The sequence below is a fragment of the Plectropomus leopardus genome, chromosome 16 (assembly GCF_026936395.1).
Source record: "Plectropomus leopardus strain MGB_pleo_1.0 chromosome 16, ASM2693639v1, whole genome shotgun sequence".
NCBI classification, from domain to species: domain Eukaryota; kingdom Metazoa; phylum Chordata; class Actinopteri; order Perciformes; family Serranidae; genus Plectropomus; species Plectropomus leopardus.
Genome location: NC_142191.1, coordinates 26,484,085 through 26,508,091, shown reverse-complemented (window position 1 = coordinate 26,508,091; position 24,007 = coordinate 26,484,085). Strand labels below are relative to the sequence as shown.

At 36.7% G+C, this 24,007-nt stretch overlaps 1 protein-coding gene across 6 annotated transcripts in view; it reads right to left on the bottom strand.

Annotated features, from left to right (window-relative positions):
- The window catches only part of myo6a (myosin VIa), a 212,743-nt gene continuing 188,736 nt past the window's right edge, over positions 1-24,007 (bottom strand). For all 6 annotated transcript variants that reach the window (XM_088089544.1, XM_088089546.1, XM_042502963.2 and 3 more), the window contains one exon: positions 1-2,621. In XM_088089544.1, coding sequence (XP_087945670.1) covers positions 2,422-2,621 — 200 coding nt within the window. In that variant the 3' untranslated portion in view covers positions 1-2,421. The remainder of the gene's footprint in view (positions 2,622-24,007) is intronic.

Sequence of the window (24,007 nt, the reverse complement as noted above, 5' to 3'; positions counted from 1 at the left end):
TGAGTGAAACATGGAATGCTTTTATTCATCTGTTAGAGAGATCAGCGTTAGAAAAGTGACAGTGGACAAAGGCAGTGTTTCCCGAGGAATGATTGTAATGTATGGAGAGAAACCGATGGGAGCAGGCGCAGGAAATTTTCTTGTACATTTGAGGAAATATTTAGAGGTCAACACTCAGGGGTTAAACCAATATTGAGGTTGTAATCATGGGCAAAGTTCATAATGTGGCCCCATTTACAATTGACATTAACAGACAGGAAAACAGCATGTCTAACCTGGTTCTACATTTCGTATTGACATATTAGATATGGAGCTGAACTGATCCAGTCAAGTGTCCATTGTCTATTCAGCCCCTTTACTGAAAGTATTAGATGTTACAGGTCACATCAAATTGAAACAGAAAACAGCAATACTAGAGGAAATCCTGCAGGAGAGAAACATAAGGCGAGAGAATGTGTCTTTATCAGAACAAACGTGAAATCTAACATGCTTGTTTTGAGAAGCTAAAATTGTAGGTAAAAAAAAAAAGGCTTAGTCATTTAAGTCACACCTGTGTTGTTTCCATGACAACTAGAGTTATTGGAATCTGTTGAAACAATTACTTGTAACCTAGACGTCTAAAAACTGTCTTCAGTCCTTTCATTCTACTTTTAACCGAGACGTCTAGACATGGCTTGACCTGCAGATCACCAAATCAAAATTCTGTCTTCGCTGTCACTGTCAGCCCCACTATCAGACCTTCATTGTATCTTGGGTGCATTGATTGCATCTTTGTTCATTGATTTCGAGCCTGCTTTCCTGCATGTTAATGCCACTTGTACAAGGGGATCAACTACTTTGCAAAAAGACAGATTTTCATGCTTTCAGACAATCTAAGTCACCATTTTGTTGTGCACAGAAAGAGCGTCACAAGGTATAGAAAGCTCAGGAAGAAACTTGGCAACCTCAGGTGAGTAAAGGTGTAACATCACAGCAGATTGTCTTTAAATGTTTTACGTACCCGTCAAAGGAGGCTTGTTTGTTTCTCTTACCTTAGTTTGCGTGATTTATTGCTTCTCGTGCCCAAGCCACTGAAGTACAAACTGCTCTTGCAAAAGTAAACTTTGCCATTCCAGTTGTAATATCACTGCTGGCTGCATGTACTGCACTGGCTGTATAGAAAATATTCAGTGTTGTATGAATGTTCCAGTTCAAGGCTGAGTACCAGTGCATTGTACAGAATTAATGACATGCTCAATAGCTTCTTACATGGCAGAAAATTGTCCAGTCTGACATGAGATTTTATTTATTTTTTTTAAACATTTCTGGAATCAAATTATATTTTCAAACAAAGAGCCAGATGGAGTGATTTTTTTTTGCAGTAAGTCAATGAACAACGGGTGAAACTGCCTTGGGAATCACTGCATTGGCAAACTATTTTTCCTCGTGTAAAAAGATTAAATTTGAAGACTAAAAAGATGGTATGGTATTTGCAGCGGTGATCTGGTCTCAAACCGCCCTCGAGGAGTTGCATAATTATTTCACATTTTCTGTTTTGCTTAATAAACGCAGACAAAAAAAAACTAATCATGGAGCTGAATTACTGCTCTGGCCGAAAGAACACCCAATATAAGTTTCGAGCCGTGTTTGGTCACAAATTCAAACGTTTTTGGACCTTTCTCATTAGCTTTACACGTTAAATCACACAGTAAGAAGAAAAAAGGAATCACTACATGAACAAATCAACGAGGTCTCAAGTTACATTCGGTTGGAAAGACAAAAGGTAAAATAAAAAAGTAAGTATTAGCAAATATTTGACTTAATTCTGAGTGCAGTCACTCATGCAGCACTGCCTCACGGTGAGCGCTGACAGCTCCTTGTGCAAGTGTTTTTCGCCCTGTAAGAACCACATATAGACAATGTAAACAGCAGGTTTTAAGTCGGGAGAGGGATCACCAGCTAGCTGTTAAGATAGAAGCGGCACACCAGTGAGACTTCAGTGTAATGATCAGGAATGCATAATTACAGAGGAATTAAGTTTTTTTGTTGGGGAGGCAGCTTTGAACAAAACACAAAGTCCTACTTCTGGCTTTTAAACCCTGTTAAAGTAGTATTAAGGCCTCGTAGTTAGACTTGCAGAAATGTTAAAGAGAACAGAATTCCTTGGAAAACAACCGGATGTGATAATTTTGTATGATTTTTCTGCATAGGGTTCAATGCAAAACTTCCTGCCCTCGACACCTCCTCCCCCCTTTGAGGAACCGAAAGCCAGCAAGAACAAAAACAACAGAAGAGAAACAAAAGGACAGTGGAGAGAAATCGCTGTTCAGGTGAATGCCCCGCAGTCGGACCTGGTGCAGTATGCTCAGACGCCATCTGTGTTAGGTAGCTGGTGCATTTGTCCCTTTGTTTGCAGTGAGAAGCCTCCGTCCCTGGGCTCCTTCACTTGAACATGCTCTGCAGCATGGCCGTGGCGTACGTGGGGCGTGCCTGCCGGCTCTCGATGGCGCTGCGGAGGTACTGGATTCCGCCGCAGCGCTCCCAGATCTCCTCGAACTGCCGGGGAAGGATCTCCGCTCCCCTTTTCCTCGACAGGCCCGTCTCCTCTAGACTAAGCTCGCACATCTCCATGTCGTCCTTTCCTGTAAAATGACACTATGCTTCAGCAACAAGAAGGTATGTCTTTTGAATTTGAACTCAGGAGGCCTGAAAACTGAAAAAGCCGATTGAACTCATCCACACATACTATCCTGTGACCTTTTTAAACATGCTTTACCACGACTTTCTATTACTTTATACATAATTCCACATGCTATACAATGACTTATTTATGACAAACTACACAATGACTGTTTTAAAATGTTACACTGATTTTTTGTTTTAGATGCTATAAAATGACTTTTTGTTTCACACGAGGTTTATATTTTCATGCCATACAAGATGAATATAATATACTACACTATACTATGCCCTTTTTATGAAATACTTGACAATGACTTTTAGAAAATGTACCAACCTTGGACTTTTTTCTGCTTTTTAGGCAACATGACTTTTTTTTTTGCTATTTTGGAAGACAAACTATATTATCAATTTTTTATAGTATTTTGGATGACATGCTATAGTCTGACTTTCGAATGGTATTTTGGACTATGTAATATACATTTACATATACATTTTTTAACGTTAATTTTAACAACATGTTCTGTTACTGACACACTATTTGGAATGACATGCTACTATAGTATCACTTCTATGAATTTTTTTTACTTTTTTGGACAACATGCTATGGTATGACTTATTTGCGCTTTATTGAACAATGTGCTATAGTATGACTCATTTGAGTAAGTGTGGACAACATGCTATAATATGACTATATGCGCTATTGTAAATGACATGCCCTAGGGTAACTTTTTTTAGCTACTTTGGACAACAAGCAAAAGTATTACTATTTTTGCACAATTTTGAAAGATTTTATGCCGTGTCAAAATTTGATATTTTCAACATACTATGGTGTTTCAGCCTTTTTCATGACATCAAAATTTGTTTGTTTTTTCAAAATAATATACTGTGGCATTTTTGGCCATTTTTGAAATGCTAAATTAAAATGTTTTTGGCCTTTATTTCCACTTTTAAAAATATGACACGTCTCTTCAAGCTATACTAGTCGTTTTCAGCTTTTTTATGACGTCCAAATTGTTTGGTTTTTTTTTGACATACTATTGCATTTTCGGTCATTATTTCAACATGCTAAATTATGACGTTTTTGGCTTTTTTTCCACATGCTGAAATATAATATTTTTGGTTGTTTTTGGTCTTTTTATCAAAATGCTACACTATACATGTCTCAACGTGTTATTCTATGATGTTTTCAGCCCTTTTTTCGACATGTCATATTTTGCCATTTTTCAGCGTACTATATATTATGTGGTTTTTAGTCATTTTTGAAGCACACTAAAATATGTAGTACCAATATGTAGTATGTATAGTTGTTTTTGAACATTTTTCCAACATGCTACACTATAAGATGTCTCAACATGCACTTCTATGTGGTTTTTAGCCCTTTTTTTGACATACTACAATGCGGTTTTTGGTCATTTTTTTGACCTGCAAAATTGTGACTTTTTGGCTGATTTTGGCCGTTTCTTCAACATGCTAAAAAAATGAGTCTCAACATGCTATTCTATTAGGTTTTCAGCCATTTTTTGGCATGTCACATTTTGCCATTGTTCAAAAAACTATTATGCATTTTTTTTTCAACATACTACACTATAACGTCTCTCAACATGCTATTGTGTTGTTTTTTTTTTAGTCCAAAAAATGACCAAACATCCAATACTATAGTAAGGCAAAAATGTCAAAATTTGACATGTCCCAAAAACTGTTGAAAACAGCTGGAAACAGCTTAAAATAGCCTGCCAAAACACTCCATAACAAAGAAAATTGCATCAACAGCCTAATAAAGCAAAATTTGGCATGTCCAAAAAACGATAAAATATCCAAGACTATAGTAAGGCAAAAATGTCAAAATTTGACATGTCCCAAAAACTGCTGGAAACAGCTGGAAACAGCTTACAATAGCCTGCCAAAACACGCCATAGCAAAGAAAGTTGCAAAAAGAGCCAAAAACAGCATAATTTGACATGTTGAAAACACGACCAAAAATCCAAGACTATAGTAAGGCAAAAATGTCAAAATTTGACATGTCCCCAAAACTGTTGAAAACAGCTGGAAACAGCCAAGAATTGCCTGTCAAGACACGCCATAGCAAAGAAAGTTGCAGAAAGAACCAAAAAAAGTAAAATTTGGCATGTCGAAAACATGACCAAAAATCCAAGACTATAGTAAGGCAAAGTGTCAAAATTTGACATGTCCCAAAAAATGCTGAAAACAGCTGGAAACAGCTCAGCCAAAACACGCCATAGCAGAGAAAGTTGCAAAAACAGCCCAAAAACGCAAAATTTGGCATGTCGAAAACATGACCAAAAATCCAAGACTATAGTAAGGCAAAAATGTCAAAATTTGAAATGTCCCAAAAACTGCTGAAGACAGCTGGAAACAACTTAGAATAGCCTGCCAAAACACGCCATACTAAAGAAAGTTGCAAAAACAGCCAAAAACAGCATAATTTGGCATGTCGAAAATATGACCAAAAATCCAAGACTATAGTAAGGCAAAAATGTCAAAATTTGACATGTCCCAAAAACTGCTGAAAACAGCTGGAAACAGCTGGAAACAGCTTACAATAGCCTGCCAAAACACATCACAGCAAAGAAAGTTGCAGAAAAAAACAAAAAAAGCTAAATTTGGCATGTTGAAAATATGACCAAAAATCCAAGACTATAGTAAGGCCAAAATGGCAAAATTTGACATGTCCCAAAAATTGCTGAAAACAGCTGGAAACAGCTTAGAATAGCCTGCCAAAACACGCCATAGCAAAGAAAGTTGCATAAACAGCCTAATAAAGCTAAATTTGGCATGTCCAAAAAATGATAAAAAATCCAAGACTATAGTAAGGCAAAAATGTCAAAATTTGACATGTCCCAAAAACTGCTGGAAACAGCTGGAAACAGCTGACAATAGCCTGCCAAAACACGCCATAGCAAAGAAAGTTGCAAAAACAGCCTAAAACAACATAATTTTGCATGTTGAAAATTTGACCAAAATTCCAAGACTATAGTAAGGCAAAAATGTCAAAATTTGACATGTCCCAAAAAATGCTGAAAACAGCTGGAAACAGCTTAGAATAGCCTGCATAAACACGCCATAGCAAAGAAAGTTGCAAAAAGAAACAAAAACAGCATAATTTGGTAGGTCGAAAATTTGACCAAAAATCCAAGACTATAGTAAGGCAAAAATGTCAAAATTTGACATGTCCCCAACATTGCTGAAAACAGCTGGAAAAACCTTAGAATAGCCTGCAGAGACATGCCATAGCAAAGAAAATTGCAAAAACAGCCAAAAACAGCATAATTTGGCATGTCGAAAATATGACCAAAAATCCAAGACTATAGTAAGGCAAAAATGGCAAAATTTGACATGTCCCAAAAACTGCTGAAAACAGCTGGAAACAGCTTAGAATAGCCTGCTAAAACACGCCATAGCAAAGAAAGTTGCAGAAAAAAACAAAAAAAGCTAAATTTGGCATGTTGAAAATATGACCAAAAATCCAAGACTATAGTAAGGCAAAAATGGCAAAATTTGACATGTCCCAAAAATTGCTGAAAACAGCTGGAAACAGCTTACAATAGCTTGCCAAAACACGCCATTGTAAAGAAAGTTGCTAAAACAGCCAAAAACAGCATAATTTGGCATGTCAAAAACATGACCAAAAATCCAAGACTATAGTAAGGCAAAAATGTCAAAATTTGAAATGTCCCAAAAACTGTTGAAAACAGCTGGAAACAGCTTACAATAGCCTGCCAAAACACATCACAGCAAAGAAAGTTGCTAAAACAGCCAAAAACAGCATAATTTGGCATGTTTAAAATATGACCAAAAATCCAAGACTATAGTAAGGCAAAAATGTCAAAATTTGAAATGTCCCAAAAAATGCTGAAAACAGCTGGAAACTACTTAGAATAGCCTGCCAAAACACGCCATACTAAAGAAAGTTGCAAAAAGACACAAAAAAAGCTAAATTTGGCATGTCGAAAATATGACCAAAAATCCAAGACCTATAGTAAGGCAAAAATGGCAAAATTTGACATGTCCCAAAAACTGCTGAAAACAGCTGGAAACAGCTTAGAATAGCCTGCCAAAACACGCCATAGCAAAGAAAGTTGCAGAAAAAAACAAAAAAAGCTAAATTTGGCATGTTTAAAATATGACCAAAAATCCAAGACTATAGTAAGGCAAAAATGTCAAAATTTGAAATGTCCCAAAAAATGCTGAAAACAGCTGGAAACTACTTAGAATAGCCTGCCAAAACACGCCATACTAAAGAAAGTTGCAAAAAGACACAAAAAAAGCTAAATTTGGCATGTCCCAAAAAAAGGTGAAAACAGCTGGAAACAGCTTACAATAGCCTGCCAAAACATGTTATAGCAAAGAAAATTGCAGAAAAAAACAAAAAAAGCTAAATTTGGCATGTTGAAAATATGACCAAAAATCCAAGACTATAGTAAGGCCAAAATGGCAAAATTTGACATGTCCCAAAAATTGCTGAAAACAGCTGGAAACAGCTTAGAATAGCATGCTAAAACACGCCATAGCAAAGAAAGTTGCAAAAAGAGCCAAAAACAGCATATTTTGGCATGTCGAAAACATGACCAAAAATCCAAGACTATAGTAAGGCAAAAATGTCAAAACTTGACATGTCCCAAAAAATGCTGAAAACAGCTGGAAACAGCTTAGAATAGCCTGCCAAAACACGCTGTGGTGTTTTGTGTGTTTTGTGAGTGCTTTGGACTGTCTTTGTGCATGATTGGTTTGGCTTTGTTTCTGTGCAGGGACTGGGCGTCTGTTCAGGATGCTGGACTGGGGACACATTTCCTCACCTGTGCCTCATCTGCAATCATCTTTTCACTGCTGAAATACTCTAGCTTCACCACTCATTGGCGCCACATCGTTGCCAACTTCACACGAGTCAGATTGGCCATCTCCATTTTGAGATTTTCTCGTGTTTTTGGATTTTTGCTCTTTGTGCTTTTTGTGTGTTTCGTCCAGTGCCTCCGATCTTCAAGGTCCAGCATCTCGCCCCACAACCCCTCATCATCATCCTCAGTCCTTCACCTTATCCACCCTCTCAGGATCTTCGCTACCATCCACCTCACCAGCATCACCTGCCACCTTTGCCTGTACGATCTGTGGCTCCATTGCCCTCATCCCCATTCCCTCCCTCGTAATAATTCCCTTCATTAAAGCACCTTGATATCATTTCTCTGTGTTTGTTCCTGGGTACACCCTCACCCACGGTTCCTCACACTGTCACACACGCCATCGCAAAGAAAGTTGCAAAAAGAGCCAAATACAGCATAATTTGGCATGTTAAAAGTATGACCAAAAATCCAAGACTATAGTAAGGCAAAAATGTCAAAATTTGAAATGTCCCAAAAAAAGCTGAAATCAGCTGGAAACAGCTTACAATAGCCTGCCAAAACACGCCATAGCAAAAAAAGTTGCAAAAAGAAACAAAAAAAGCTAAATTTGGCATGTCGAAAATTTGACCAAAAATCCAAGACTATAGTAAGGCAAAAATGTCAAAATTTGACATGTCCCAAAAACTGCTGAAAACAGCTGGAAACAGCTTACAATAGCCTGCCAAAACACGTCATAGCAAAGAAAGTTGCAAAAACAGCCAAAAACAGCATAATTTGGCATGTTTAAAATATGACCAAAAATCCAAGACTATAGTAAGGCAAAAATGTCGAAATTTGACATGTCCCAAAAACTGCTAGAAACAGCTGGAAGCAGCTTAGAATAACCTGCCAAAACACGCCATAGCAGAGAAAGTTGCAAAAAGAAACACAAAAAGCTAAATTTACCATGGCGAAAATTTGACCAAAAATCCAAGACTATAGTAAGGCAAAAATGGCAAAATTTGACATGTCCCAAAAACTGCTGAAAACAGCTGGAAACAGCTTACAATAGCCTGCCAAAACACGTCATAGCAAAGAAAGTTGCAAAAAGAAATAAAAAAAGCTAAATTTGGCATGTCGAAAATTTGACCAAAAATCCAAGACTATAGTAAGGCAAAAATGGCAAAATTTGACATGGCCCAAAAAAAGCTGAAATCAGCTGGAAACAGCTCACAATAGCCTGCCAAAACACGCCATAGCAAAGACAGTTGCAAAAAGAGCCAAAAACAGCATAATTTGGCATGTCGAAAACATGACCAAAAATCCAAGACTATAGTAAGGCAAAAATGTCAAAATTTGACATGTCCCAAAAACTGCTGAAAACAGCTGGAAACAGCTTACAACAGCCTGCCAAAACAAGTCATAGCAAAGAAAGTTGCAAAAACAGACAAAAACAGCATAATTTGGCATGTTTAAAATATGACCAAAAATCCAAGACTATAGTAAGGCAAAAATGTCAAAATTTGACATGTCCCAAAAAATGCTGAAAACAGCTGGAAACAGCTTACAATAGCCTGCATAAACACGCCATAGCAAAGAAAGTTGCAAAAAGAAACAAAAACAGCATAATTTGGTAGGTCGAAAATTTGACCAAAAATCCAAGACTATAGTAAGGCAAAAATGTCAAAATTTGACATGTCCCCAACATTGCTGAAAACAGCTGGAAAAACCTTAGAATAGCCTGCAGAGACATGCCATAGCAAAGAAAATTGCAAAAACAGCCAAAAACAGCATAATTTGGCATGTCGAAAACATGACCAAAAATCCAAGACTATAGTAAGGCAAAAATGTCAAAATTTGACATGTCCCCAAAACTGTTAAAAACAGCTGGAAACAGCTTACAATAGCCTGCCATAACACGGCATAGCAAAGAAAGTTGCAAAAACAGCCAAAAACAGCATAATTTGGCATGTCGAAAACATGACCAAAAATCCAAGACTATAGTAAGGCAAAAATGGCAAAATTTGACATGTCCCAAAAACTGCTAGAAACAGCTGGAAGCAGTTTAGAATAGCCTGCCAAAACACGCCATAGCAGAGAAAGTTGCAAAAAGAAAAAAAAAAAGCTAAATTTGGCATGTCGAAAATTTGACCAAAAATCCAAGACTATAGTAAGGCAAAAATGGCAAAATTTGACATAGCCCAAAAAAAGCTGAAATCAGCTGGAAACAGCTTACAATAGCCTGCCAAAACACGTCATAGCAAAGAAAGTTGCAAAAACTGCCAAAAACAGCATAATTTGGAGTGTCGAAAACATGACCAAAAATCCAAGACTATAGTAAGGCAAAAATGTCAAAATTTGACATGTCCCAAAAACTGCTGGAAACAGCTGGAAACAACTTAGAATAGCCTGCCAAAACACGTCATAGCAAAGAAAGTTGCAAAAACAGCCAAAAACAGCATAATTTGGCATGTTTAAAATATGACCAAAAATCCAAGACTATAGTAAGGCAAAAATGACAAAATTTGACATGGCCCAGAAACTGCTGAAAACAGCTGGAAACAGCTTAGAATAGCCTGCCAAAACACGCCATAGCAAAGAAAGTTGCAAAAACAGCCAAAAACAGCATAATTTGGCATGTCGAAAACATGACCAAAAATCCAAGACTATAGTAAGGCAAAAATGTCAAAATTTGACATGTCCCAAAAACTGCTAGAAACAGCTGGAAGCAGTTTAGAATAACCTGCCAAAACACGCCATAGCAGAGAAAGTTGCAAAAAGAAACACAAAAAGCTAATTTGGCATGTCGAAAATTTGACCAAAAATCCAAGACTATAGTAAGGAAAAAATGTCAAAATTTGACATGTCCCAAAAACTGCTGGAAACAGCTGGAAACAGCTTAGAATAGCCTACCAAAACACGCCATAGCAAAGAAAGTTGCAAAAACTGCCAAAAACAGCATAATTTGGCATGTCGAAAACATGACCAAAAATCCAAGACTATAGTAAGGCAAAAATGTCAAAATTTGACATGTCCCAAAAAATGCTGAAAACAGCTGGAAACAGCTTACAATAGCCTGCATAAACACGCCATAGCAAAGAAAGTTGCAAAAAGAAACAAAAACAGCATAATTTGGTAGGTCGAAAATTTGACCAAAAATCCAAGACTATAGTAAGGCAAAAATGTCAAAATTTGACATGTCCCCAACATTGCTGAAAACAGCTGGAAAAACCTTAGAATAGCCTGCAGAGACATGCCATAGCAAAGAAAATTGCAAAAACAGCCAAAAACAGCATAATTTGGCATGTTGAAAACACAACCAAAAATCCAAGACTATAGTAAGGCAAAAATGTCAAAAATTTGACATGTCCCCAAAACTGTTGAAAACAGCTGGAAACAGCTTACAATAGCCTGCCAAAACACGCCATAGCAAAGAAAGTTGCAAAAAGAAATTTAAAAAAGCTAAATTTGGCATGTCGAAAATTTGACCAAAAATCCAAGACTATAGTAAGGCAAAAATGTCAAAATTTGACATGTCCCAAAAACTGCTGGAAACAGCTGGAAACAGCTTAGAATAGCCTGCCAAAACACGCCATAGCAGAGAAAGTTGCAAAAAGAAACAAAAAAAGCTAAATTTGGCATGTCGAAAATTTGACCAAAAATCCAAGACTATAGTAAGGCAAAAATGTCAAAATTTGACATGGCCCAAAAAAAGCTGAAATCAGCTGGAAAAAGCTTACAATAGCCTGCCAAAACACGTCATAGCAAAGAAAGTTGCAAAAACTGCCAAAAACAGCATAATTTGGCATGTCGAAAACATGACCAAAAATCCAAGACTATAGTAAGGCAAAAATGGCAAAATTTGACATGTCCCAAAAACTGCTAGAAACAGCTGGAAGCAGTTTAGAATAGCCTGCCAAAACACACCATAGCAGAGAAAGTTGCAAAAAGAAAAAAAAAAAGCTAAATTTGGCATGTCGAAAATTTGACCAAAAATCCAAGACTATAGTAAGGCAAAAATGGCAAAATTTGACATAGCCCAAAAAAAGCTGAAATCAGCTGGAAACAGCTTACAATAGCCTGCCAAAACACGCCATAGCAAAGAAAGTTGCAAAAACAGCCAAAAACAGCATAATTTGGCATGTCGAAAACATGACCAAAAATCCAAGACTATAGTAAGGCAAAAATGTCAAAATTTGACATGTCCCAGAAACTGCTGGAAACAGCTGGAAACAGCTTAGAATAGCCTGCCAAAACACGCCATAGCAGAGAAAGTTGCAAAAAGAAACACAAAAAGCTAAATTTGGCATGTCGAAAATTTGACCAAAAATCCAAGACTATAGTAAGGCAAAAATGTCAAAATTTGACATGTCCCAAAAACTGCTGGAAACAGCTGGAAACAGCTTAGAATAGCCTACCAAAACACGCCATAGCAAAGAAAGTTGCAAAAACTGCCAAAAACAGCATAATTTGGCATGTCGAAAACATGACCAAAAATCCAAGACTATAGTAAGGCAAAAATGGCAAAATTTGACATGTCCCAAAAACTGCTAGAAACAGCTGGAAGCAGTTTAGAATAGCCTGCCAAAACACGCCATAGCAGAGAAAGTTGCAAAAAGAAACACAAAAAGCTAATTTGGCATGTCGAAAATTTGACCAAAAATCCAAGACTATAGTAAGGCAAAAATGTCAAAATTTGACATAGCCCAAAAAGCTGAAATCAGCTGGAAACAGCTTACAATAGCCTGCCAAGACACGCCATTGCAAAGAAAGTTGCAAAAACAGCCAAAAACAGCATAATTTGGCATGTCAAAAACATGACCAAAAATCCAAGACTATAGTAAGGCAAAAATGTCAAAATTTGACATGTCCCAGAAACTGCTGAAAACAGCTGGAAACAGCTTAGAATAGCCTGCCAAAACACGCCATAGCAAAGAAAGTTGCAAAAACAGCCAAAAACAGCATAATTTGGCATGTCGAAAACATGACCAAAAATCCAAGACTATAGTAAGGCAAAAATGTCAAAATTTGACATGTCCCAGAAACTGCTGGAAACAGCTGGAAACAGCTTACAATAGCCTGCCAAAACACGCCATAGCAAAGAAAGTTGCAAGAAGAAACAAAAAAAGCTAAATTTGGCATGTTGAAAATTTGACCAAAAATCCAAGACTATAGTAAGGCAAAAATGTCAGAATTTGACATGTCCCAAAAAAAGCTGAAATCAGCTGGAAACAGCTTACAAAAGCCTGCCAAACACGCCATAGTAAAGAAAGTTGCAAAAACAGCCAAAACAGCATAATTTGGCATGTCGAAAACATGACCAAAAATCCAAGACTATAGTAAGGCAAAATGTCAAAATTTGACATGTCCCAAAAACTGCTGGAAACAGCTGGAAACAGCTTAGAAAACCCTGCCAAAACACGCCATAGCAGAGAAAGTTGCAAAACAGCCAAAAACAGCATAATTTGGCATGTCAAAACATGACCAAAAATCCAAGACTATAGTAAGGCAAAAATGTCAAAATTTGACATGTCCCAAAAACTGCTAGAAACAGCTGGAAGCAGTTTAGAATAGCCTGCCAAAACACGCCATAGCAGAGAAAGTTGCAAAAAGAAACACAAAAAGCTAATTTGGCATGTCGAAAATTTGACCAAAAATCCAAGACTATAGTAAGGAAAAAATGTCAAAATTTGACATAGCCCAAAAAAAGCTGAAATCAGCTGAAACAGCTTACAATAGCCTGCCAAAACACGCCATAGCAAAGAAAGTTGCAAAAACTGCCAAAAACAGCATAATTTGGAGTGTCGAAAACATGACCAAAAATCCAAGACTATAGTAAGGCAAAAATGTCAAAATTTGACATGTCCCAAAAACTGTTGAAAACAGCTGGAAACAACTTAGAATAGTCTGCCAAAACACGCCGTAGCAAGGAAAGTTGCAAAAACAGCCAAAAACAGCATAATTTGGCATGCTGAAAATATGACCAAAAATCCAAGACTATAGTAAGGCAAAAATGTCAAAATTTGACATGTCCCAAAAACTGCTAGAGACAGCTGGAAACAGCTTAGAATAGCCTGCCATAACACGCCATAGCAAAGAAAGTTGCAAAAACTGCCAAAAACAGCATAATTTGGCATGTCGAAAACATGACCAAAAATCCAAGACTATAGTAAGGCAAAAATGACAAAATTTGACATGTCCTCAAAACTGTTGAAAAAAGCTGGAAACAGCTTACAAAAGCCTGCCAAAACACGCCATAGTAAAGAAAGTTGCAAAAAGAAATAAAAAAAGCTAAATTTGGCATGTCGAAAATTTGACCAAAAATCCAAGACTATAGTAAGGCAAAAATGGCAAAATTTGACATGTCCCAAAAACTGCTGGAAACAGCTGAAACAGCTTAGAATACCCTGCCAAAACACGCCATAGCAGAGAAAGTTTCAAAAAAAAAAAAAAAAAGCTAAATGTGGCATGTTGAAAATTTGACCAAAAATCCAAGACTATAGTAAGGCAAAATGGCAAAATTTGACATGGCCCAAAAAAAGCTGAAAACAGCTGGAAACAGCTTACAATAGCCTGCCAAAACACGCCATAGCAAAGAAAGTTGCAAAAACTGCCAAAAACAGCATAATTTGGCATGTCGAAAACATGACCAAAATCCAAGACTATAGTAAGGCAAAAATGTCAAAATTTGACATGTCCCAAAAACTGCTAGAAACAGCTGGAAGCAGTTTAGAATAGCCTGCCAAAACACGCCATAGCAGAGAAAGTTGCAAAAAGAAACACAAAAAGCTAATTTGGCATGTCGAAAATTTGACCAAAAATCCAAGACTATAGTAAGGAAAAAATGTCAAAATTTAACATAGCCCAAAAAAAGCTGAAATCAGCTGGAAACAGCTTACAATAGCCTGCCAAAACACGTCATAGCAAAGAAAGTTGCAAAAACTGCCAAAAACAGCATAATTTGGAGTGTCGAAAACATGACCAAAAATCCAAGACTATAGTAAGGCAAAAATGTCAAAATTTGACATGTCCCAAAAACTGCTGGAAACAGCTGGAAACAACTTAGAATAGCCTGCCAAAACACGCCATAGCAAAGAAAGTTGCAAAAACAGCCAAAAACAGCATAATTTGGCATGTTTAAAATATGACCAAAAATCCAAGACTATAGTAAGGCAAAATGACAAAATTTGACATGGCCCAGAAACTGCTGAAAACAGCTGGAAACAGCTTAGAATAGCCTGCCAAAACACGCCATAGCAAAGAAAGTTGCAAAAACTGCCAAAAACAGCATAATTTGGCATGTCGAAAACATGACCAAAAATCCAAGACTATAGTAAGGCAAAAATGACAAAATTTGACATGTCCTCAAAACTGTTGAAAAAAGCTGGAAACAGCTTACAAAAGCCTGCCAAAACACGCCATAGTAAAGAAAGTTGCAAAAAGAAATAAAAAAGCTAAATGTGGCATGTCGAAAATATGACCAAAAATCCAAGACTATAGTAAGGCAAAAATGGCAAAATTTGACATGTCCCAAAAACTGCTGGAAACAGCTGGAAACAGCTTAGAATAGCCTGCCAAAACACGCCATAGCAGAGAAAGTTGCAAAAAGAAAAAAAAAGCTAAATTTGGCATGTCGAAAATTTGACCAAAAATCCAAGACTATAGTAAGGCAAAAATGGCAAAATTTGACATGGCCCAAAAAAAGCTGAAATCAGCTGGAAACAGCTTACAAAAGCCTGCCAAAACACGCCATAGTAAAGAAAGTTGCAAAAACAGCCAAAAACAGCATAATTTGGCATGTCGAAAACATGACCAAAAATCCAAGACTATAGTAAGGCAAAAATGTCAAAATTTGACATGTCCCAAAAACTGCTGGAAACAGCTGGAAACAGCTTAGAATACCCTGCCAAAACACGCCATAGCAGAGAAAGTTGCAAAAAGAAAAAAAAAAAGTTAAATTTGGCATGTTGAAAATTTGACCAAAAATCCAAGACTATAGTAAGGCAAAAATGGCAAAATTTGACATGGCCCAAAAAAAGCTGAAATCAGCTGGAAACAGCTTACAATAGCCTGCCAAAACACGCCATAGCAAAGAAAGTTGCAAAACTGCCAAAAACAGCATAATTTGGCATGTCAAAACATGACCAAAAATCCAAGACTATAGTAAGGCAAAAATGTCAAAATTTGACATGTCCCAAAACTGCTAGAAACAGCTGGAAGCAGTTTAGAATAGCCTGCCAAAACACGCCATAGCAGAGAAAGTTGCAAAAAGAAACACAAAAAGCTAATTTGGCATGTCGAAAATTTGACCAAAAATCCAAGACTATAGTAAGGCAAAAATGTCAAAATTTGACATAGCCCAAAAAAAGCTGAAATCAGCTGGAAACAGCTTACAATAGCCTGCCAAAACACGTCATAGCAAAGAAAGTTGCAAAAACTGCCAAAAACAGCATAATTTGGAGTGTCGAAAACATGACCAAAAATCCAAGACTATAGTAAGGCAAAAATGTCAAAATTTGACATGTCCCAAAAACTGCTGGAAACAGCTGGAAACAACTTAGAATAGCCTGCCAAAACACGTCATAGCAAAGAAAGTTGCAAAAACAGCCAAAAACAGCATAATTTGGCATGTTTAAAATATGACCAAAAATCCAAGACTATAGTAAGGCAAAATGACAAAATTTGACATGGCCCAGAAACTGCTGAAAACAGCTGGAAACAGCTTAGAATAGCCTGCCAAAACACGCCATAGCAAAGAAAGTTGCAAAACTGCCAAAATAGCATAATTTGGCATGTCGAAAACATGACCAAAAATCCAAGACTATAGTAAGGCAAAAATGACAAAATTTGACATGTCCTCAAAACTGTTGAAAAAAGCTGGAAACAGCTTACAAAAGCCTGCCAAAACACGCCATAGTAAAGAAAGTTGCAAATAGAAATGAAAAAAGTTAAATTTAGCATGTCGAAAATTTGAACAAAAATCCAAGACTATAGTAAGGCAAAAATGTCAAAATTTGACATGTCCCAAAAACTGCTGGAAACAGCTGAAAACAGCTAAGAATAGCCTGCCATAACACGCCATAGCAGAGAAAGTTGCAAAAAGAAATAAAAAAAGCTAAATTTGGCATGTCGAAAATTTGACAAAAAATCCAAGACTATAGTAAGGCAAAAATGGCAAAATTTGACATGGCCCAAAAAAAGCTGAAATCAGCTGGAAACAGCTTACAAAAGCCTGCCAAAACACGCCATAGCAAAGAAAGTTGCAAAAACAGCCAAAAACAGCATAATTTGGCATGTCGAAAACATGACCAAAAATCCAAGACTATAGAAATGTTAAAATTTGACATGTCCCAAAAACTGCTGGAAACAGCTGGAAACAGCTTAGAATAGCCTGCCATAACACGCCATAGCAGAGAAAGTTGCAAAAAGAAACAAAAAAAGCTAAATTTGGCATGTCGAAAATTTGACCAAAAATCCAAGACTATAGTAAGGCAAAAATGTCAACATTTGACATGTCCCAAAAAGTGCTGGAAACAGCTGGAAACAGCTTAGAATAACCTGCCAAAACACGCCATAGCAAAGAAAGTTGCAAAAAGAAACAAAAACAGCATAATTTGGCATGTCGAAAATTTGACCAAAAATCCAAGACTATAGTAAGGCAAAAATGTCAAAATTTGACATGTCCCAGAAACTGCTGGAAACAGCTGGAAACAGCTTAGAATAGCCTGCCAAAACACGCCATAGCAGAGAAAGTTGCAAATAGAAACAAAAAAGCTAATTTGGCATGTCGAAAATTTGACCAAAAATCCAAGACTATAGTAAGGCAAAAATGTCTAAATTTGACATGTCCCAAAAAAAAGGTGAAAACAGCTGGAAACAGCTTACAATAGCCTGCCAAAACACGCCATAGCAAAGAAAGTTGCAAAACTGCCAAAAACAGCATAATTTGGATGTCGAAAACATGACCAAAAATCCAAGACTATAGTAAGGCAAAAATGTCAAAATTTGACACGTCCCAAAAAGTGCTGGAAACAGCTGGAAACAGCTTACAATAGCCTGCCAAAACACATCACAGCAAAGAAAGTTGCAAAAACAGCATAATTTGGCATGTTTAAAATATGACCAAAAATCCAAGACTATAGTAAGGCAAAAATGTCAAAATTTGACATGTCCAAGAAACTGCTGAAAACAGCTGGAAACAGCTTACAATAGCCTGCCAAAACACACCATAGCAAAGAAAGTTGCAAAAACAGCCAAAAACAGCATAATTTGGCATGTTGAAAATTTGACCAAAAATCCAAGACTATAGTAAGGCAAAAATGTCGAAATTTGACATGTCCTCAAAACTGTTGAAAAAAGCTGGAAACAGCTTACAAAAGCCTGCCAAAACACGCCATAGTAAAGAAAGTTGCAAAAGAAATAAAAAAGCTAAATTTGGCATGTCGAAAATTTGACCAAAAATCCAAGACTATAGTAAGGCAAAATGGCAAAATTTGACATGTCCCAAAACTGCTGGAAACAGCTGGAAACAGCTTAGAATACCCTGCCAAAACACGCCATAGCAGAGAAAGTTGCAAAAAGAAAAAAAAAAGCAAAATTTGGCATGTTGAAAATTTGACCAAAAATCCAAGACTATAGTAAGGCAAAATGGCAAAATTTGACATGGCCCAAAAAGCTGAAATCAGCTGGAAACAGCTTACAATAGCCTGCCAAAACACGCCATAGCAAAGAAAGTTGCAAAAAGAGCCAAAAACAGCATAATTTGGCATGTCGAAAACATGACCAAAAATCCAAGACTATAGTAAGGCAAAAATGTCAAAATTTGACATGTCCCAAAAACTGCTGGAAACAGCTGGAAACAGCTTAGAATAGCCTGCCATAACACGCCATAGCAGAGAAAGTTGCAAAAGAAAAACAAAAAGCTAATTTGGCATGTCGAAAATTTGACCAAAAATCCAAGACTATAGTAAGGAAAAAATGTCAAAATTTAACATAGCCCAAAAAGCTGAAAACAGCTGGAAACAGCTTACAATAGCCTGCCATAACATGGCATAGCAAAGAAAGTTGCAAAAACAGCCAAAAACAGCATAATTTGGCATGTCGAAAACATGACCAAAAATACAAGACTATAGTAAGGCAAAAATGTCAAAATTTGACATGTCCCAAAAACTGCTGGAAACAGCTGGAAACAACTTAGAATAGCCTGCCAAAACACACCATAGCAAAGAAAGTTGCAAAAACAGCCAAAAACAGCATAATTTGGCATGTTGAAAATTTGACCAAAAATCCAAGACTATAGTAAGGCAAAAATGTCGAAATTTGACACGTCCCAGAAACTGCTGGAAACAGCTGGAAACAGCTTACAATAGCCTGCCAAAACACGCCATAGCAAAGAAAGTTGCAAAACTGCCAAAAACAGCATAATTTGGCATGTCGAAAACATGACCAAAATCCAAGACTATAGTAAGGCAAAATGACAAAATTTGACATGTCCTCAAAAACTGTTGAAAAAGCTGGAAACAGCTTACAAAAGCCTGCCAAAACACGCCATAGTAAAGAAAGTTGCAAAAAGAAACAAAAAGCTAAATTTACCATGGCGAAAATTTGACCAAAAATCCAAGACTATAGTAAGGCAAAAATGGCAAAATTTTACATGTCCCAAAAACTGCTGAAAACGACTATAAACAGCTTACAATAGCCTGCCAAAACACGCCATAGCAAAGAAAGTTGCAAAAACAGCCAAAAACAGCATAATTTGGCATGTCGAAAATTTGACCAAAAATCCAAGACTATAGTAAGGCAAAAATGTCAAAATTTGACATGTCCCAAAAACTGCTGGAAACAGCTGAAAACAGCTTAGAATAGCCTGCCATAACACGCCATAGCAGAGAAAGTTGCAAAAAGAAATAAAAAAAGCTAAATTTGGCATGTCGAAAATTTGACCAAAAATCCAAGACTATAGTAAGGCAAAAATGTCAAAATTTGACATGGCCCAAAAAAAGCTGAAATCAGCTGGAAACAGCTTACAAAAGCCTGCCAAAACACGCCATAGTAAAGAAAGTTGCAAAACAGCCAAAACAGCATAATTTGGCATGTTGAAAATTTGACCAAAAATCCAAGACTATAGTAAGGCAAAAATGTCAGAATTTGACATGTCCCAGAAACTGCTGGAAACAGCTGAAAACAGCTTAGAATAGCCTGCCATAACACGCCATAGCAGAGAAAGTTGCAAAAAGAAATAAAAAAAGCTAAATTTGGCATGTTTAAAATATGACCAAAAATCCAAGACTATAGTAAGGCAGAAATGGCAAAATTTCACATGTCCCAAAAAAAAGGTGAAAACAGCTGGAAACAGCTTACAATAGCCTGCCAAAACATGTTATAGCAAAGAAAGTTTCAAAAACTGCCAAAAACAGCATAATTTGGCATGTCGAAAACATGACCAAAAATCCAAGACTATAGTAAGGCAAAATGTCAAAATTTGACATGTCCCAAAACTGCTAGAAACAGCTGAAACAGTTTAGAATAGCCTGCCAAAACACGCCATAGCAGAGAAAGTTGCAAAAAAAAAAAGTTAAATTTGGCATGTTGAAAATTTGACCAAAAATCCAAGACTATAGTAAGGCAAAAATGTCAAAATTTGACATGTCCCAAAAACTGCTGGAAACAGCTTAGAATAGCCTGCCAAAACACACCATAGCAGAGAAAGTTGCAAGAAGAAACAAAAAAAGCTAAATTTGGCATGTCGAAAATTTGACCAAAAATCCAAGACTATAGTAAGGCAAAAATGGCAAAATTTGACATATCCCAAAAACTGTTGAAAACAGCTGGAATGAGCTTAGAATAGCCTGCTAAAACGCGCCATAGCAAAGAAAGTTGCAAAACTGCCAAAAACAGCATAATTTGGCATGTCGAAAACATGACCAAAAATCCAAGACTATAGTAAGGCAAAAATGTCAAAATTTGACATGTCCCAAAAACTGTTGAAAACAGCTGGAAACAGCTTACAATAGCTTGCCAAAACACGCCATTGTAAAGAAAGTTGCTAAAACAGCCAAAAACAGCATCAATTGGCATGTTTAAAATATGACCAAAAATCCAAGACTATAGTCAGGCAAAAATGGCAAAATTTCACATGTCCCAAAAAAAGCTGGAAACAGCTGGAAACAGCTTAGAATAGCCTGCCAAAACACGCCATAGCAAAGAAAGTTGCAAAAACTGCCAAAAAACAGCATAATTTGGCATGTCGAAAACATGACCAAAAATCCAAGACTATAGTAAGGCAAAATGTCAAAATTTGACATGTCCCAAAAACTGCTGGAAACAGCTGAAACAGTTAGAATAGCCAAAACACGCCATAGCAGAAAGTTGCAAAAAAACAAAAAAGCTAAATTTAAAATTTGACCAAAAATCAAGACTATAGTAAGGCAAAATGTCAAAATTTGACATGTCCCAAAAGAAACAGCTGGAAACAACTTAGAATAACAAAACACGCCATAGCAAAGAAAGTTGCAAAAAAAAACAGCATAATTTGGCATGTCGAAAAAATGACCAAAAAATCCAAGACTATAGTAAGGCAAAAATGTCAAAATTTGACATGTCCCAGAAACTGCTGAAAACAGCTGGAAACAGCTTAGAATAGCCTGTCAAAACACGCCATAGCAAAGAAAGTTGCAAAACTGCCAAAAACAGCATAATTTGGCATGTCGAAAACATTTGACCAAAATCCAAGACTATAGTAAGGCAAAAATGTCAAAATTTGACATGTCCTCAAAACTGTTGAAAACAGCTGGAAACAGCTTACAATAGCCTGCCAAAACACGCCATAGTAAAGAAAGTTGCAAAAAAATAAAAAAGCATAATTTGGCATGTCGAAAATTTGACCAAAAATCCAAGACTATAGTAAGGCAAAAATGGCAAAATTTGACATGTCCCAAAAACTGCTGGAAACAGCTGGAAACAGCTTAGAATAGCCTGCCAAAACACGCCATAGCAGAGAAAGTTGCAAAAAGAAAAAAAAAAAGCTAAATTTGGCATGTCGAAAATTTGACCAAAAATCCAAGACTATAGTAAGGCAAAAATGGCAAAATTTGACATGGCCCAAAAAAAGCTGAAATCAGCTGGAAACAGCTTACAAAAGCCTGCCAAAACACGCCATAGAAAAGAAAGTTGAAAAAACAGCCAAAAACAGCATAATTTGGCATGTCGAAAACATGACCAAAAATCCAAGACTATAGTAAGGCAAAAATGTCAAAATTTGACATGTCCCAAAAACTGCTGGAAACAGCTGGAAACAGCTTAGAATACCCTGCCAAAACACGCCATAGCAGAGAAAGTTGCAAAAAGAAAAAAAAAAAAGCTAAATTTGGAATGTTAAAAATTTGAACAAAAATACAAGACTATAGTAAGGCAAAATGGCAAAATTTGACATGGCCCAAAAAGCTGAAATCAGCTGGAAACAGCTTACAATAGCCTGCCAAAACACGTCATAGCAAAGAAAGTTGCAAAAACTGCCAAAAACAGCATAATTTGGCATGTCGAAAACATGACCAAAAATCCAAGACTATAGTAAGGCAAAAATGTCAAAATTTGACATGTCCCAAAAACTGCTAGAAACAGCTGGAAGCAGTTTAGAATAGCCTGCCAAAACACGCCATAGCAGAGAAAGTTGCAAAAAGAAACACAAAAAGCTAAATTTGGCATGTCGAAAACATGACCAAAAATCCAAGACTATAGTAAGGCAAAAATGGCAAAATTTGACATGTCCCAAAAACTGCTGGAAACAGCTGGAAACAACTTAGAATAGCCTGCCAAAACACGTCATAGCAGAGAAAGTTGCAAAAACAGCCAAAAACAGCATAATGTGGCATGTTTAAAATATGACCAAAAATCCAAGACCATAGTAAGGCAAAAATGTCAAAATTTGAAATGTCCCAAAAAAAGCTGAAATCAGCTGGAAACAGCTTAGAATAGCCTGCCAAAACACACCATAGCAAAGAAAGTTGCATAAACAGCCTAATAAAGCAAAATTTGGCATGTCCAAAAACCGATCAAAAATCCAAGACTATAGTGAGGCAAAAATGTCAAAATTTGACATGTCCCAAAAACTGCCGAAAAAAGCTGGAAACAGCTTAGAATAGCCTGCCAAAACACGCCATAGCAAAGAAAGTTGCAAAAACAGCCAAAAACAGCATAATGTGGCATGTTTAAAATATGACCAAAAATCCAAGACCATAGTAAGGCAAAAATGTCAAAATTTGAAATGTCCCAAAAAAAGCTGAAATCAGCTGGAAACAGCTTAGAATAGCCTGCCAAAACACACCATAGCAAAGAAAGTTGCATAAACAGCCTAATAAAGCAAAATATGGCATGTCCAAAAACCGATCAAAAATCCAAGACTATAGTAAGGCAAAAATGTCAAAATTTGACATGTCCCAAAAACTGCTAGAAACAGCTGGAAGCAGTTTAGAATAGCCACAAAAACACGCCATAGCAAAGAAAGTTGCAAAAAGAAATAAAAAAAGCTAAATTTGGCATGTCAAAAATTTGACCAAAAATCCAAGACTATAGTAAGGCAAAAATGGCAAAATTTGACATGTCCCAAAAACTGCTGGAAACAGCTGGAAACAGCTTAGAATAGCCTGCCATAACACGCCATAGCAAAGAAAGTTGCAAAAACTGCCAAAAACAGCATAATTTGGCATGTCGAAAACATGACCAAAAATCCAAGACTATAGTAAGGCAAAAATGGCAAAATTTGACATGTCCCAAAAACTGCTAGAAACAGCTGGAAGCAGTTTAGAATAGCCTGCCAAAACACGCCATAGCAGAGAAAGTTGCAAAAAGAAACACAAAAAGCTAAATTTGGCATGTCGAAAATTTGACCAAAAATCCAAGACTATAGTAAGACAAAAATGTAAAAATTTGACATAGCCCAAAAACTGCTGGACACACCTGGAAACAGCTTAGAATAGCCTGCCAAAACACGCCATAGCAAAGAAAGTTGCAAAAACAGCCAAAAACAGCATAATTTGGCATGTCGAAAACATGACCAAAAATCCAAGACTATAGTAAGGCAAAAATGTCAAAATTTGACATGTCCCAAAAACTGCTGGAAACAGCTGGAAACAACTTAGAATAGCCTGCCAAAACACGTCATAGCAAAGAAAGTTGCAAAAACAGCCAAAAACAGCATAATTTGGCATGTTGAAAACACGACCAAAAATCCAAGACTATAGTAAGGCAAAAATGACAAAATTTGACACGTCCCAAAAAGTGCTGGAAACAGCTGGAAACAGCTGGAAACAGCTTAGAATAGCCTGCCAAAACACGCCATAGCAAAGAAAGTTGCAAAAACAGCCAAAAACAGCATAATTTGGCATGTCGAAAACATGACCAAAAATCCAAGACTATAGTAAGGCAAAAAATGTCAAAATTTGACATGTCCCAAATACTGTTGGAAACAGCTGGAAACAGCTTAGAATAGCCTGCCAAAACACGCCATAGCAAAG